This window comes from Sesamum indicum, linkage group LG3 (assembly GCF_000512975.1).
Source record: "Sesamum indicum cultivar Zhongzhi No. 13 linkage group LG3, S_indicum_v1.0, whole genome shotgun sequence".
Taxonomy (NCBI): Eukaryota; Viridiplantae; Streptophyta; class Magnoliopsida; order Lamiales; family Pedaliaceae; genus Sesamum; species Sesamum indicum.
The window spans coordinates 3,160,561-3,177,111 of NC_026147.1; the positions used below are offsets into that span (position 1 = coordinate 3,160,561).

Sequence of the window (16,551 nt, forward strand, 5' to 3'; positions counted from 1 at the left end):
TCCAATGTTGCCTTCGTGACTTCTGTGCCCACAATTGGCCATGCTGCTTTATATAAACCCGAAGAAAATCCATCTGGTCCAGGTGCTTTATCTTCAGCAATATCAAAAACGGCCTGCTTAACGTCAGTAGCGGTGACATGCTAAAGGAGTTGTAGATTCTCTTCCTCTGTAAGCACATGCCTCGCCTATAGCCTCAAATACCAGAGTGAATCACATGCCTGCATCATGCTGCTAAACATTCTGCATACTGGGAATAAAAATCGGTGAAAGTGTAAGGTTATTATAAAATCTGAACATACCTCCCAGTTGTTGTTTATCCCCATACAACACTAAGGGCGAGTGATCTGATGTATGTGGAGTGAGACTAGAATAGTATGATATTGGGGATCTCGCAAGCCAAGCATCATTAACGAGCATACGATCCAATCGCTTCCATAGGCTTCATGATCCCATGCTACAATTATGCCACGTGTACCATTCACCCTACATGGGCAAAGGAAGCAACCCAGTATCCAAAATACATGCATTGAATTCATCCATAACCATCTTTATATCGCCTGTGGAACCACAAACCTCACTAAGACCACGGACAGCGATAAAATCTCCTCCCACCAACCACGGTACATCCGCACATTAACCAGCAAGCAAACCCAAAGAGCATCGTAACTCGCAACGCTCAGCAACCTCATTAGCACGATAAGCAGCAATAAACACAGTCTCATGCAGCGCTCTAACAGTCACACGACAATGCATAAATTGGGTACCCATATCAATCACAGTAATATCAAGTAGATCATCATCCCATGCAATCCAAATATGATTACTAGCAGATATAGGATCAACAAACCACTTCCATTGAGGTAAAATCAATGACTGAATGCGAGAGATATTATTAATGTGAATGCGAGTTTCTAAGAGACCAAGGAATTGTAACCTGAACTCAACTACGAGGTCTTTCAGAGCTAGCTGATGGTCTCTCTTGTTCAGGCAACGCACATTCCATAAAACAACGTTCAACATGGATCACCACTGGTGGGGCTGCTTGCTTTAGGACCCTGAGTAGTATCATCTGTTTCATCATCAAGAAGATTAAATGCATCAAAAGTGTTATAGATGACTAATTCCTTACCCTTACCCCCTCCATCCCTATCACCACGTAAAATGGGGGTTTTATGTACGATCGATCGATGTGTAGTGGTCTCTTCCTTGTCAACCGAGGCGGACGGCTGCATAGTTGGGCCAGTTTTAGGAACGTAGACCGAAACCGGAGGCTTTGCTGGTTTGGAGACTTTGTTCAACGAGCAATCCTTCGAAGGATGTCCCAAGCTCATACAAGTAGTACATTTAGGTGGCAGCCATTCATATTCCACATCCACTTTACACGACGACTCACCTCCATCTTCATCCGGTGTCATAATAATAATGTGCTTCGGTAGCTTAGAGTTAATGTCAAGCATAACGCATATACGACCAAAGTCCAGTCTCGTGCATGCTCTAGTGGTCGCATCAGGATACAACGACTTTCCAACTCCACTCGCCACTCTGCTAAATCCCTCCGTCGTCCATAGTTCAATAGGTAGATGTCTGAGTTTAATCCAAACTAGGACTTGCGTATGTTTGAGCTTTCGCATCACCATTCCAAGTTACCATTTCTGAAGCACAATCGGCTACCCTTAGAACAACCAATGACCTCCTTCTATACCTCCTCCATATCAATTACCGATTTGAACTGGAAAAAGAAAAAATCATTTGCAGCAGCGGTAACCTCTCGAAGAGCCAAACAAATCGATGTAACGTACTCCTTCAAGTGATGGAAGTATGGTCGTTTACCCAGAAAATACCCAACATCCATGGGTTTCCACCTCTGAGACTCATTACGAATAGCTTCCAACGTCAGGCGTACAATCACCTCACCATTTTGCATCATAGGAGCGATATACAAAAAAAGTTTACGTGATGATTTATTAGACGCATGTGCAATCTTATCATCAATAGTAGGAATTTTGGTGCAAGTACGTAACAGGATATTACCAACAAACAAACCAGTAGGGGAGGAATTCACCTTCGTAGCCTCAGGTGGTGGGATCGGTTCAGCCACGATCGACGAACCCATGGACTGAATAGTGCTTGGTCGCATCGTCTCCGGCTCGCCTACCTCAACCTCGACCGTCACGACTGGTGCGCTCGCTGCATGATTAGAATTCGTCACTGGAGCAGCTGCTGCAGATCGCGGTGCCAAGTGCACAACCCTATCGGGGTTAGGGTTTGGAAGCACGGCCGCCGCCGCCATGAAAGGCAACGCTATCACTACTGTTATTGTAGGTCCATTCCCCCGCGTTAACAGTCAGCGGCATGCCATACGAAGCTCCCTCGCCAATGGGTGATCATCCACGAATGGGACAGAGGGCTTAGCCACGGGAACACCAAACTTTTCCTCCCATTTTTTCTTCAAATTCGCCAACGCAACCATGGAGTCGTGATCCCCTACATCAATCACCTTGTGAGCTAGTTGGAGGAATTCATGGATGTTGAAAACATAAAAAACCCGCTCCCGTTCAATGTTGTCACGCGCAGCCCGTTCATCACCATTGCAGCATCGTCAAACTCTGGATGGATACATCCATAGTTACCCCACCTCAGCCTCATCCACCACGCCATCTCCAAGAGCAACCGCCGCCATGGAAGATTCTCTATCGCGAGCAGCCGCGACCATGGAGCCAGTTCCCCACCGTTCGCATCAACGAAAAAGGCTCCGTCAAGCACATCATCATTCCTTGGATCGCCCTCTCCACGGCGATCTTCGACATCTCCATCATCATCAACGTCGGACACCGCCTTCTCGCCAACGCCGCCATCGGTTCCGCTGTCGGACGCCACCTCCTCGCCAACGCCGCCAACAGTTCTGCCGTGAGCCGTGTGTAGGGTAGTAGTATGTGTTTTGTGAGGTGTGCTAGTATGTGAGAGAGAACAGAGAGAATTAGGAGAGTCCATCATCTATTTTTACGGACCCAAAATATATAAATCTAAAATTTGTCTAAAGATTTTATTAAGTACACTATTATAGGTTCTGATAAGATGTTCATTCTAACACCACCCTTTATTCCGTGGGACCAAATGCAATTTTGGCAACAAACTTGCAATGACATTAATGTGGAAAATGGCTTAACTCTTAACAATGGATCCCATATTCTACGCATTTTTGTCCCCACAAAATGCGTCTTCCACATTCCAATTTAGACATTCTATTATAAATTGAGTTGTGTATAATATTGCACTTTTTATATATATCACCTATATAATTTTTTTAATACATATATATATATATAATATGGGTTAAATGCAACAAACTTTCCTTGTAGAATACTAATAAATAAAAAATTTCTTGAATTAAAAAAAAAATAGAAGATAATATGACCCGCAGCGCCCCTGAACTTTTTATAAAAGACCAACGCAACCTCGTGACTTGCAGGAAATTAATTTTTTTTTTCTTTTCTGTTTTTATAGGGTGATGTTCCCTTTTGGGAATTCTTTTTCTATACCACATCAGTAATTTTACCACTGCCACACAATTAACCCTATAATATCATCCGTCTTTATATGTCTCTAAACAGATCCACTTTCTCTAACTCATGCGTAATTGGTGGATATATTTTGCTTTTAGAATAAATTACGACCATCTTCTATAAAATTTGATATAGTTATAAGTATCTTTTGTTATTTGAAAAATTATCAATATTCTCCTGAATTTAATTCATCTAACAAGTAGCCAATTCTGTTAATCTCCTAATGTTTCTATCTATTTTTTTGGTAAATTAACCAAAATATCCTCGTGGACTATGAAATATTTTTAGTTTTTTTAAAAAACATTTTGTAATTTTTTTTATGGACTATAAGAATTTTTCAAAAGAAAATTAACTAGAAAAAGGGGCAAAGTGGACATTTTTAAACCCAAACAAGAATTACATAATTTGGTCAAATATCAATTAGGAATTTACAATTTTTCGAACAATAAAAAAAATTTATAATTATGTCAAATTTTAGAAGAAGTGGTTGTAATTTATGGCTTAGCTTATTGTTGAGTGTCAACAAATTCCACACCTTTTCTCATAATTCTTTCCCCCATCTGATCACTTCAATCCTTGTTTCAGATATTTAATTACTCTCATCAAACTTGTGATCGCATTAAACTACAACAAGAATTAAAAGCACTTCCTTTCTCTTGAGAAATCTCAGTTATTACATCAACTTAGACTCAATCTATACTTAACCAAAAAACTCACCCAATTTGAACCTGAATCTCCAAAAAAATGCTCTTTAAACCAATCAATCCAAATTTGTTTTAGAAAAATGAGTATAATATGCATTTGATCATGCAAATATAGCTCAATGATCTCTTCACTCCCATGCTTTTCTTGCCTCCCTCCCATGACCTAAATGGTGTTTATTAAAGAGCTCTTACATTTATCCTAATACTTCTTGAGGCCATTTATATAATTTGTTTCTTCCTATCGTTCCCAAACAAATCTTGATCCAACGGTATAAAATGGTGAAAACCGCTTGCTCGGATAAGCTACATGCGCCAAAGGGTCGTTGGGACGACGAGGGAGATGGAAAAACGGGCACGTATGCTTCAAGGGGGCACGGAACGGGTAATTGGGCAACTTTCTCGAGGAGGTCAGGTAGGACTAATGTCGGGACTGAGTTTTTCGTTCTGTGTGTTCTCTGTTTTTCGGGTTTAATTGACTTTATAAGAGGTATATTGTATTTAACTCGAATTTATTTATTTTTTGATGGAACTGATGTTTGATATTAACTTAGATAACTTCTGAAGAACTAATAATATAGATAGTATGTTTTGCAGGACAAAGAAGAAGTGGGAAGAGTGGAAGAGAGAGGTGGAGTAGTAGCAATCAAAAGGCTGATCCAAGGCACAAGAGCTTCACCCCTGAGGAGGAAGAATTGGTCATTCAGCTACATGCAGCCATAGGTAGCAGGTTGGGGATTCTTTTCTTTTGTTAATGGAAAAAGGGGCAACTACATTAGCATCCCCAAGGTTTATGCATATTGTAAAAACAACCCGTTAATTATATAACGAGTGTAATACGTCACTCACTATGCATGTTTGGATGGTGTAGGTGGCCTATAATAGCACAACAACTTCCAGGAAGAACCGACAACGACGTGAAAGTTTTATGGAACAGCAAACTTAGGAAGAAGCTCTCTGCAATGGGAATCGATCCGGTTACTCACAAGCCCTTCTCCCAAATCCTTGCAGACTACGGCAACATCGGCGCCTTCCCAAAAGCCAGAACAAGATTCAGTTCCCTGTCCAGGGACCTGAAAAATGCGATCATGTCGAAACCAGACCAGTCCCAGAGGCACGCACAAGCTTCTTCAACTCCCGACCACCACACCTCCTCATCAGCAAACACAACCCTCGACCTTTACTCACAGCTCGAGGCCATAAACTTGGTCTCTGAAGCCTCAAACCACGCCAGCACAGACACTTGTACAAGACAAGTTTCTCCACCATTAACAGTGAATCAAGAAGTATCCAGCTTCAGTTGGAGCGATTTCCTCCTCGAAGACGCCTTCCTGCCCTCGGAGCCCGACGAGCAAGAAAATAAGGGTATAGTTTTACAAGGAGGAAACATACAAGGGAATGGTGTGGCTAATGCAATGGTGATCAAGAACTTTGAAGCATCATCATCTTCAAATAGTTCATCATTTGTTGAAGCTATGGTAGACAGCCAAGATTGTGATGTGTTTTCTCAGCTCCCTGCAGCCTTCTATGAGGAGCCATTTTACTACTAGAAGGATGATGAACTTATATTAATAGTAGTACTGGTGCGTGTCTCGTGCTATGTACGGATTAATTTAATTATAATTTAAATGATATGTAATAAAGAGTTTTAATTAGGTGGGAAATCATAATTATGTAAAACTCAGTTGAAAAAATATTTTCTAATTGATATAATGTGAAATTAAATATTTTTTTTTTAAAAATATCGTCACAATATGTATATGTCAAATAAAATAGATATTTAAACTCCTAGAACGATCTAGAAAGATCCGAATCGTAGATTATTAGATAATAACATAATCAACTTCTTGAAGTCAGGTTTGTAAAACTTAAAAAAAAAAAAAAAAAAAAAAGAGAGAGAGAATCAATCAAATGATTTATGGAAATTAACTCATAACAATATTGAATTATGACGTGTTTAAAAAATAAATGATAAATATTGTTTTGGACAGGTGTTTAAAAAATAAAAAAAAAAAAAAAAAAAAAAAGAGAGAGAGAATCAATCAAATGATTTATGGAAATTAACTCATAACAATATTGAATTATGACGTGTTTAAAAAATAAATGATAAATATTGTTTTGGATTCCCTGTTTATTTATTTATGGGACAATTACAATTTAGTACCTCGGCTTTGCTCTAATTTCGATTTAGCCCCTCAAGCTTGAGTATTGAACTACTTAATTACATTCCAACACCAACATACCCAACAATAACGAAAAAATAAAAATAAAAAGTTTGGGGCAGAAGAAAATATTAAAAAAGTTATAGAATTGGGTAATATTAAAGTAGTAGACATATGAGCAAATGCGCTAATGGAAACTCATCAATAATAATTTTTTTTAAAAATAAATTACTAAACATGAACTATATTTTTAGTGGTAATTTAACGTAACGTATTTAATTAATGTTAATTAAAATTAATATTAATTAAATATATATCCTCAATCATATATATGCTTGAACAAAATAATTTTTCTACATATAATGATCAAATCATGTACATTTAGAATTTAAAAAGTTATTTAAGAAACATCAATGTGATCAATTAATTATTTAATTTTTTCCCTTTATATAATTAAATTAATATTTAAAATTATATACAGGTATCGAGTGTGATTCAACAACTAATTTTTATAAGGTTTCAAAATCTTAAAATAATTATTTTTTATAAGCAAAATGTGAATCGACAAAAATACCTTTCTTATTTTGATGCGTACTAGAAATTTGCTCGCACCACAAGGGTTAAAGGATCTTTAAAAAAAATTCTAAGATATGAGAGGACTAGCCCTCCGAAACAGAGATTAGTATACCAATGTTTAAGTCAGTAACTGATTAAAGAAGAAATAAAAGGGAAAATTTTGAAATAAAGTGAGAATAATGGTAATATATGATTGAAAATGGTGAATATTCATGCGGAGTGCAATTTGTAAGCCTGAAATAGCTAAAAAACAGAGAAATAGTAATGCCAGTAGGCGAGAGTTTGAGAGTAAGAGTAATATTGATGATGTGTCACAAAAAACCTGCACAAAACCTTTATTTATAGGCTTCTATAGAGTTGGATGCGAAACCAATTGCTAAGTATCATATGGCATTGAAAAGCTCTTTGTGTTGGCTATCACACGCAACAAACCGTTAGTGATTTGGATAAAAATTGGAAGAGATACGTGGGCTGGACGGGAACCTGCAAAAGTTGCCTATTTTCCCGGGATTTAGTTATTCATAATCTTTCCAGCTCATTTATTTCTGATTTACTTGGAACCATCTATAGATATTTCAGGGTGATGTCTATAAACATGTTTGGCAAGCTACATGACGTGTCCTCCTAGTTGTATGGTGACGTGTCCGGCTAATATGGGCCTATTTCTTGGGTCTGCCAGTTCAGTAAGGTAGCAGGCAGGCCTGTGGGCTTTATCCGCCCTGCTGGTGGGCTTTATCTGTCCTGCTGGTAGGCTAGTTGGGCTCTTAGTTGGTTGGGCTAGTACGCATAGCTTTTGAGCTTGACTTAACAACTTTAGGGAGCATCATCACCCCCCCTCCACTCCAGGAGTGCAAGTCATAAAGTGGAACTGTTGGAGTAGGTAAGATGTCATGCAAAAAAGAGAATAAGTTTCCTGGTCATTAGCAAGATGAATCCTACTAAGCTTCGAGAATGTTGCTGATCGACTGCTGGGCTCTAGTTGGAGAATATTCCTACCAAAAATGCTATTACTCCCTCCATGTAGAGTTTTGTAAAATTTTGAATTTTGAATTTCCACCTGTAAAGGAAAGATAATGATTAGCAATAATGATTATGAAGGAAAGGATCCTGTTTTCCCTAGAGACTCATACGGGAGGTGGAAATGACTTTAACTCCTTTATTAGCTGGGTTGTTCATGTTGGATTATATAAGCAATCTTCTTTTCCACTATTATCTCCCTTCACGCTCTTAAGGTAAAGAAAACTTCCATTTTTCCTTCTTTTCTGCGTTTAAGGCTAGAGTAATTTCTAACCCTACAATCTCGTAGGTTCGCGTTCTTTTCTCATTCCCATCTCGCAATGTCTCCTTTCATAGGAAAGTTTCCTAACTTTTGAAAAACTTTTAAATCATGTTTGAGGAGAAAGTAAATGAGCAAGCAATTGAGGACTTCCTCATTGACTTGGCAGCTCTCTCTGATAACTCAAAATCCGATCATCCAGAGGAGAGAAGTGAAGAGGAGGTTAGTAGCAAAAAAAGTAAATCTAGGAAAGAAGCAGAGAGGAGAAAAATCGAGAATATGGTGGTTGCCTCTGGTGCCGCGTCCTATTAGGATTTTTTGATCCTGTATAAAAGAGGAGGAGTTAGGAGAAATTAGGGCTAGATTTGGGATACTGAGGAATTTTTTATCCAGGTCCCTACTTCTTCTGAGCGTCCCCATTCGCCTCCTGGGGGTTTTGTAAGTTTCTGTATGGCATAGCTAGAAAGGGGGTTACGATTTCCCAAACCCCCTTTCTTTGCCAAAGTTTCCTTCCTATTCAAAATTCCTTTGAATCAACTCATTCCCATGGCTTTCAGCATTCTTGCTGGTTTTTATATTTTAGTAAGTAACTTAGGTGAAGTTCCATCTGCTGCCCAAATTCCAATCTTTCTTCATGCTTAAGAAGGCGAGTCCAGGTCTATTCTACTTTACATCTAGAGGTGATGCTCATTTGTTGCTTTCTAATTCTTTTGTTAAGGAATGGAAGCATCATTATTTCTTCGTTTCTTCCCCTATTCCATGGGTCTGCCCTACATAGTGGGTTTTAGTAGCTCTTGATTCACCTAGGTACTCTACTCGCACTCACTCTGCTACTTTTCAAACTAGGTTAGATTGTTTAAATACTCTTCATTTTGAGCCTCATGAGTTAACCCACCCGGCCTTTTTCTTTCATCTCGAGCTCAATTTTAAAGAGGTTGTCCTGGATACCGACGCTGGTATAGTTTCTTGTGATTTCTTTTATGTGTTTTCCCTTAGATTTATTTTGTATTTATCTTGTTCTCTTTGTGTTTCTGCAGTCAACATGTTCAACAAACTATTGCAAGACAAGGCTTTGACAGAGGGGAATTTTCCTGGCTCTTCCTCCAAGTGTCCCATAGCTAAGAGTCCTTTTTGACACCTTTCAGCTGAGCCTCCACTGAGATCCCAAGGGTAAACGCCAAGCAAAGCCCATGTCACCTCCTGCTAAGAAAACTAAGTCCTCCTCAGGCTCCTTCGTTCAACCTGCTCGCAAACTAGCCACTTATACTAGTACTCTTCGACCTTCGTTAGTGCAAATAAAAAGAGAGAAACTTGGTGCGAGTGAGACTCCATCCTTACTAAAAGAAGAGGGTGAGAGCAGCCAGGCGGCCAACTGTGTCAAAGGGTTTCTGACTCCCTTGGATAAGAGGTTTCTGGAGAGCCTTCCTCGTGATCAAATCATGAACTTACTGGCTTTATATGCTAGCAAGGTAAAAGGTATAAGAATTTAATTCCAATGTATGCTTAAATTGAGAAGTTTATTTAACATGTTTGCAGACTGTCTTGCAGATTGGGGACTTGCTAGAGCTTGGAGGATCTGCTGTGGAGGAGGCCCAGAAGAAGGTGGAGGAGCTAGAGGGAGATATGCACAAAAAGGAGCGCCAAGATGAGGCTAGCCTTACTTATCTGAGAGCTAAAGTATTAAGCTTACATAGTCGCCTAGAGTAAGCAGTGCTGAAGCTTTAGAATTACTCCTCTACTGAGGAAGGGAAGGAAAAAATTGGATGAACTGTAGACCAGTAGGCTGGCAGACTTCAAGAGGTCCAAGGAGTTTCAGCGTCTTCTTGCCAATAACGCTTTAAGGTACTACTATCATGGGTATCGAACTTGCTCGGGTCAGTTTTTTTATACTGGTTATACGCTCTTGACTACTCCCTGGACATTCATGCTGGCTTGGCAGATGCTCCGGAGCCTGATGAGGAAATACCCCAAGAGTTTCCAGAGAGCCTGCTCATGTTCCCCCTGAAAGTGAGGCTCCAACCTGTCTAGAAGATCTCATGGTAGAGGACGCTACCCTTTGAAGACGGTCCCCCTCATGCTGGCTTGACAGATACTCCGAAGCCTGATGCGGAAGTACCTCAAGAGTTTCTAAAGAGCCTGCTTTATACCCCCCCTGAAAGTGAGGCTTCGGCCGATCTAGAAGATCCCATGGTAGAGGACGCTACTCTTTTGAAGATGCCCCCCCTGCTCGCGATGATAGTGCTACCCCTCCTGTTGATAAATGAAACTTACTTTCCTATTTTCCTGTTTTCCAAATAGTATTGTTGCCACCTGCGTGAGGGTTATGGAAGTGCCCGATTGTGGGCTTTGAATGATTTTTGGATTTTTATTCCTCTTTTTACTTGTTGATCTATGCAATCTCCTTGTTTTCTCTATCTCACACGTCAGTGTTTCAAGTAAGATTCCTGAAAGGATCAATATAGCCTGAAGGGAAAACAGGGGAAGTTGTCTTCTTTCTGTTTTTAGAGATTAATTTCTGCTGGTATTACTTCTTCTCGAAGTGATAAAGTCTGCAAAAACTCAAAATTACTCAATAAAACCAAGCTACATATTGTCAAGGTGTTTTCAACGAATTCTATGTCGACAAAATGCACATGTAATCTCTAAGTTGCCTTAAGAAAATATAGCTATGTGATAAAAATGTAGGCCAATCAAAGTGACCTAAGTAAGAAGTAAGCCATCATGGTGACTTAAAGGAGTGTGCGTCAGCAGGACAACATAAATGAGTGTGCCTAGTAGGAAAACATAAGTAAATATGCGCCTGTAGGGCGGCTTAAGTAAGTACACCAGCAGGGTGGCTTAAGTAAGTGCGCCAGCAAGGCAATTTAAGTAAAACCGAGTTTGTACTGTGCACTTTAGTTTTTAAATCTGATCCTGCAATCGTTATTGAAACAAGAAACTCTAATTTTATTAAGAAAGAGATGCTTTACATTTAATATTCGACTTTGTAAGTAAATAAATTTCAAGAGTAAAACTTCCTGAGGTTACAAGCATTCCTTAGCTGGGAAAGTTTTCTGCCATCTATGTCTTCCAGTTCATACGCCCTAAATTTGATGGTCCGAGTGATTTTATAGGGTCCTTTCTAATTAGGGGTTAGCTTCCCAACTGGTCTAAAAGCGTCGGCTCGTTGAAGTACCAAGTCTCCCACTTGAAATTCTCTCCTCCATATTCATCGATTGTAAGCGTTGACTACCGACCTTTCTGTGCGGGTACGAGCATCTTCTCGTACTCTGTCTATAGGTCCAGATTAGCGCCTAACAAGCTGTCATTATTTTCCTGCTCATAATGTTAGATTCTGAAAGTCTCCAGCTCCACTTCTGCTGAGATGACGGCTTCGAATCCGTACACAAAATTGAAATGAGTTTCTCTAGTGGTGGAATGAGGGGTATGTATGACCATAGCACTCCTGGAAGCGCATCTACCCACTGTCGCCTGCTTGTGTTAGTTTTGTTTTAATCCCTTGAACCAGGATTCAATTAATGACTTCGACCTGGCCGTTGGCTTAGGGGTAAGCAACGAGCGTGAAACATTTGTTAAATGCCTTGCTCAGCAACCAATTTTGGATTTTCCAACCCTGAATTTGATGACCGTTGTCAGAAATAATAACACAAGGTAAACTATATCTACAAATGATATTTTTTCATAAGAATTTTATCACTTCATTTTTTGTGATTTGGGTTAAAGGTTCCACCTCCACTCACTTGCTGAAAAAATCTACTGCCATAAGGAGGAATTTACATTATCTTGCTGCAGCTGGGAAAGGCCTAACAATATCTATCCCCTAATGAGAGAACGGACAAGGTGCTGATAGTGTTCTGAGGGGTTCTGCTAGAACATGAATGAGTGAGGCATGTTGTTGGCATTGCCCACATTCTTTTGCCCAGCTTATTGCATCTTCCTTAAGGATTGGCCAGAAATATCCTGCTTGCAAAGTTTTATTGGCTAAAGCAATGCCACCTAGGTGGGATCCACAGAGCCTTTATGTATTTCCTGTAATACATTTCTCCCTCGCTCCATTGACAAACATCGAAAAAAAGGTTGAGAAAAACTACATTTATACAAGTTGACATTAAGTAGAGCAAACTTGGCTGCCCTACTCTTTGTTGACATTAAGTAGAGCAAACTTGGTTGCCCTACTCTTTAAGCGGGCTGCTTCCATTTCATCAATAGGAAGGAAACCTTCTATAAGGTAGTCCAGGAGGGGTTTCCTCCAATCTATCTCAACCTGCAATTGAGCAATGTCAGTTTTGAGAGAATTTTTTACAAGGATTCTTACAGTGATGCTGCGAGTACTACAATTAACCTAGAAGCTAGTTAATCGGGCTAGATAAACAGCTTTGGCATTTTCTGTTTGAGGAATTTGGTGGAGCTGGAAATTGTTCAACTAGCTTATGGGTTTGCCTATCTCCTGGAGGTATTCTTTTATCCTTTCCTCTTTGACCTCATATTCGCCTTCTATTTGCTTAGTCACTAGCTGGGAATCACAGTAGGCGATTAAGTTTCTAGCTCGTGCATCTAAAGCCATCTTGATACCTGCAACGAGGATTTCATATTCGGCCTCATGTAGAAGCTTTGAAGTCGAATCGAATAGCATATTCTAACTCATCCCCCTTCGGGTTGGTGAGCAACATTCCAGCTCCACTACCAGCAAGTGTGGAGAGCCATCTACATTTAGTAACCAGTTACCTTCATCTTCTTATGTAAGTGTGGCTTCGTTCATGAATTCGGCCAAAACTTGTGCTTTGATAGCCGACCTGGACTGGTATGAAATATCATACTCACTAAGATCGATGGCCCATTTTATCATTCTTCTCGAGGTTTCTGCCTTGCTTAAAGTGGTCCTCAATGGGGCATTAGTACGCACACAAATATAATGTGATAAAACAATAAGGTCGTAATTCGCGTGCTGTTATAATTAAAGTGAAAGCTAACTTTTCTACCTCAGGGTACCATTATTTGGTCCAATGTATACCTTGCTCACGTAATAGAATAGGTTTTTTGTGTCATTCTTCTTTGATGAGTACGCAGCTAACTGCCTGTTGCCTTCCTGCCAAGTAGGGGTATTAGGTCTTACCTAGTGTCTTTTTGGTGAGCAAGGGCAATTGTGCTAGGTATGCTTTCAGATTTTGAAACCCTGCTTACATTCCTCATCCCAGACGAAGTACTAGGTTTCCTTAGAGCCCTAAAGAATGGCAAGCTTCATTCTGCCGATCGGGAGATGAACCACTTAGAGTAGTTAAACGTCCTGCTAATCTCTATACTTCATTGAGGTTAGCGGGGGGTTTCATCTCTTGGGTAGCTCGAAATTTCTCGGGGTTAACTTATATCCCCTTCTCTTTAGCTATGTATCCTAAAAATTTGCCACTTCTTACTCCAAAAGCACACTTGGCTGGATTGAGCTTCATGTGATACTTCCTCAATGTGTCAAATGTCTCAGCTAAATCAACAAGGTATCGGTTCATCTGCCTGCTTTCTACAGGCATGTCATCAACATACACTTTCATTTTGCTTCCTAGCTATTCTCGGAACATGCGGTCCACAAAGCATTGATACTTAGCTCCTGCATTTTAAATCCAAAAGGCATAACAACATAACAATAGGTCACCCCTAATGTGATGAAGCTAACTCGCTTCTGATCATCAGGATTAAGAATTATTTGATGATAACCCTACAAGGCATCCACTAAGCTCAATAATTCAGACTAGATGTGGAATCCACCAGGTGGTCTATATGAGGTAAGGGGTAGAAATCTTTAGGGCATGCTTTGTTAATGTCCCAAAAGTCAATACACATACTCCATGTCTTACCTGGTTTAGGCACTAGCATGACGTTGGACAGCCATTCTAGAAATTGGATATCCTTTATGTGTCATGTTGATAACAATTTACTTATCTCCTCCTATATGATTTTGTCTTTCTCAGTTCTGAAATGCCTCTTCTTCTGTTTTACTAGGGGGCAGGCTAGATCTATGTTCAGACTATGCACAACTATGCTAGGGTCAATACCTACTAGGTCGCTGGATATCCAAGCAAAGACATCAACATTCTGTTGTACAAAGGTAGTTAATTGTCCTGCTAATGCAAAGCTCAGCTGGGAACCTATTTTGGTAATTTTATATGGCTCTCTTGGCACCAGCTGGATGCTTAATAATTCTTCTACCTGTTGGACACGAGCTGGGACCACAACTTTTTGATCTTTCTGCTGGGTGAAGTTCTTACTGCTTTCTTTGTTAGGCGTACGCACTTTCGTTTTGTTATTACTGCTTTTTATGGCTTCTACGTAACATTTTCGTGTTGTGTATTGGTCGCCTTTAACTTCCCGTACTTGTCTCCAACGGAGACTTCAACCTCATATCATATGTAGAAACAACAGCCTAGAAGGTGTTCAGAGTAGGTCGTCCTAAGATCAGGTTGTATGCAAATGGCATATCCATGACTAGGAATCGAACCATACTGGTCCTAGTGAGCTCGAACCCCAAGGAGAGAGGAAGTGAAATCTGTCCCAATGGGTGGACAACCTCTCCTACAAAACCATATAACGAGTTGTCCACAAGCTCCAGCGGAACGTCCCCCGCTCCATTTCCTGATATACTTTGTGGAACATGATATCCGCGGAGCTACCTGAATCCAAATATATACATTGAACAATATAATTAGCTATTGTCGCAAAAATAACAAGTGCATCATTATGAGGCAAATATACTCCCTAGGCGTCAGCAGGACAAAAATGGATCACGGGTCCTCCTGTTGGCGCCTTGTCGTCTATCTCCATGATGATTCTAAAAGCTCATGCATAGGCACGTCTAGCTCGTCCTGAATCCCCATCACGGGTTCTCCTGCTATCATATGAATTATCCCTTTAGCAGGGATGTTCACTATGTTGGCCTCTCTTTTGGAGGTTTCTTTCTTCCTATGTTTCCCTCATTTGGGAATCTTCATTTTACTGCTCAGCCTTTCGTTTGTGATGCTGGGAACGCTCTTCTTTTTTTGTTCTCATTTTTTTTCTTTATCCACGTAATCCTTGATGTTCGGCTTGAATAAATCTTTCTATTTCCTGTCTTAGTTGGCTCAACGATTGGTGTCATGCCCATATTCTCTATGGTACTTGCAAAAATATTTGAATTTTGGGAGTTAATGACCTTCCTCTGAACCTTTGGGCTATTGCAGAGTAGTGAGTCTATCCAATGCCACAAGCATCCTAGCTGGACTAGTTATGAAAGGTGTGTAGTGGTCATTCTTTAGGTCGAGGGGGTTAAAACGGCCTCATGGTTCTCCCTTTATCCTACGTGTGGAAAGCGAGTCGCCCTCCCTTCTCCTATCACGTTCATTTTCTTCACCAGCCAAGCGTCCTCCAAATTCATGTACTTTTCAGCCCGTGCTAGCACATCTAAGAAACTTGTCGCTGGTTTTTTAGCCAAAGATTCGAACAGGGGTCCTCCACGGAGCCCTTGAGTAGATACATCGATTAGCATCTCTTGGTGGGTTGTAGGGAGCTCTAAGATACTATATTGAAAAGTTGGACATAGGTCCTCATAGTTTCCTTCTCCTCTTATTTCAAAAAGGCTAATAGTTGACTTTATGTACTTCTTGTTGCTAGCGAACTGGTGTTGGAAGAGGGAACTGAATTCTGCAAAAGATTTAACTGATCCAACAAGGAGCTGGTCGAACGATTGTTGGGCAGAGCTTGTTGGCGTAGTAAGAAAAACACGACATTCAGTGCTATCAGTATACTTGTGCAGCATACGAAGGTGCCTGGAATGAGCAAGTTCTTTTGGCATGATGTGCTCACTAAAAGAAATGCCCCGCTCAGCAGACAGGGTCTCCTTGGCTACCTGCTGGTGAAGATCCACCATTTCCTTCTTTAGGGAGCACCAGATGTTAGGGGGCGGCTGCCTAGCTACTTCTTTGCTGAAAAATTAGTAAGAGTGGAGTGATCATGCTAGAGTCCAGCAGAGATGCACTCGTCCATACCTTGGTTTTATGCAGTTCCCCTCTCTCCAACTTGGAAGAGGGTCCTACTCCGCTGGCTTGAGATCCCAAAAGAGTTGAGTTGATGGTTTCCATGATGAATTGTTGGAGCTGCTCACAGAAGAGCGAGTTCAGAACAGCAGGCCAAGTTGTTGGGTCAAGAGCTGCAGCAGGAGCCAGAGCGTTAGCTTCTGGTGTTAGGTTTGGTCCGAGGATGTTGATGTCTCCCACAACAAGATCTATAGGTAAAACAGCAGGCCCGGACGC

The 16,551-nt window shown here is 40.4% G+C and overlaps 2 protein-coding genes across 8 annotated transcripts; both read left to right on the plus strand.

Moving 5' to 3' along the window:
- On the plus strand, window positions 4,411–5,916 carry LOC105157148 (transcription factor MYB35-like). 2 transcript variants are annotated; one of them, XM_020692931.1, is made up of 3 exons: window positions 4,411–4,679; window positions 4,850–4,994; window positions 5,136–5,916. In XM_020692931.1, the coding sequence occupies exons 1-3, from the start codon at window positions 4,544–4,546 to the stop codon at window positions 5,812–5,814; spliced, it is 960 nt and encodes a 319-aa protein (XP_020548590.1). In that variant the 5' UTR covers window positions 4,411–4,543; the 3' UTR covers window positions 5,815–5,916. The 2 variants fall into 2 exon arrangements, with proteins under 2 accessions (XP_020548590.1, XP_011071760.1); XM_011073458.2 differs by having other exon boundaries at window positions 4,862–4,994.
- On the plus strand, window positions 8,164–10,790 carry LOC105157132. 6 transcript variants are annotated; one of them, XR_847419.2, is made up of 4 exons: window positions 8,164–8,234; window positions 9,316–9,747; window positions 9,827–10,120; window positions 10,218–10,790. XR_847419.2 is itself a non-coding variant. In XM_011073439.2 (3 exons), exons 2-3 carry the CDS (start codon window positions 9,469–9,471, stop codon window positions 9,983–9,985), a joined length of 450 nt encoding a protein of 149 aa, XP_011071741.1. In that variant the 5' UTR covers window positions 8,241–9,234; window positions 9,316–9,468; the 3' UTR covers window positions 9,986–10,790. The 6 variants fall into 6 exon arrangements, 1 of the variants encoding a protein (XP_011071741.1); XR_847416.2 differs by lacking the exon at window positions 8,164–8,234 and adding an exon at window positions 8,241–9,234 and having other exon boundaries at window positions 9,316–9,754; window positions 9,815–10,120; XR_847417.2 differs by lacking the exon at window positions 8,164–8,234 and adding an exon at window positions 8,241–9,234 and having other exon boundaries at window positions 9,316–9,754.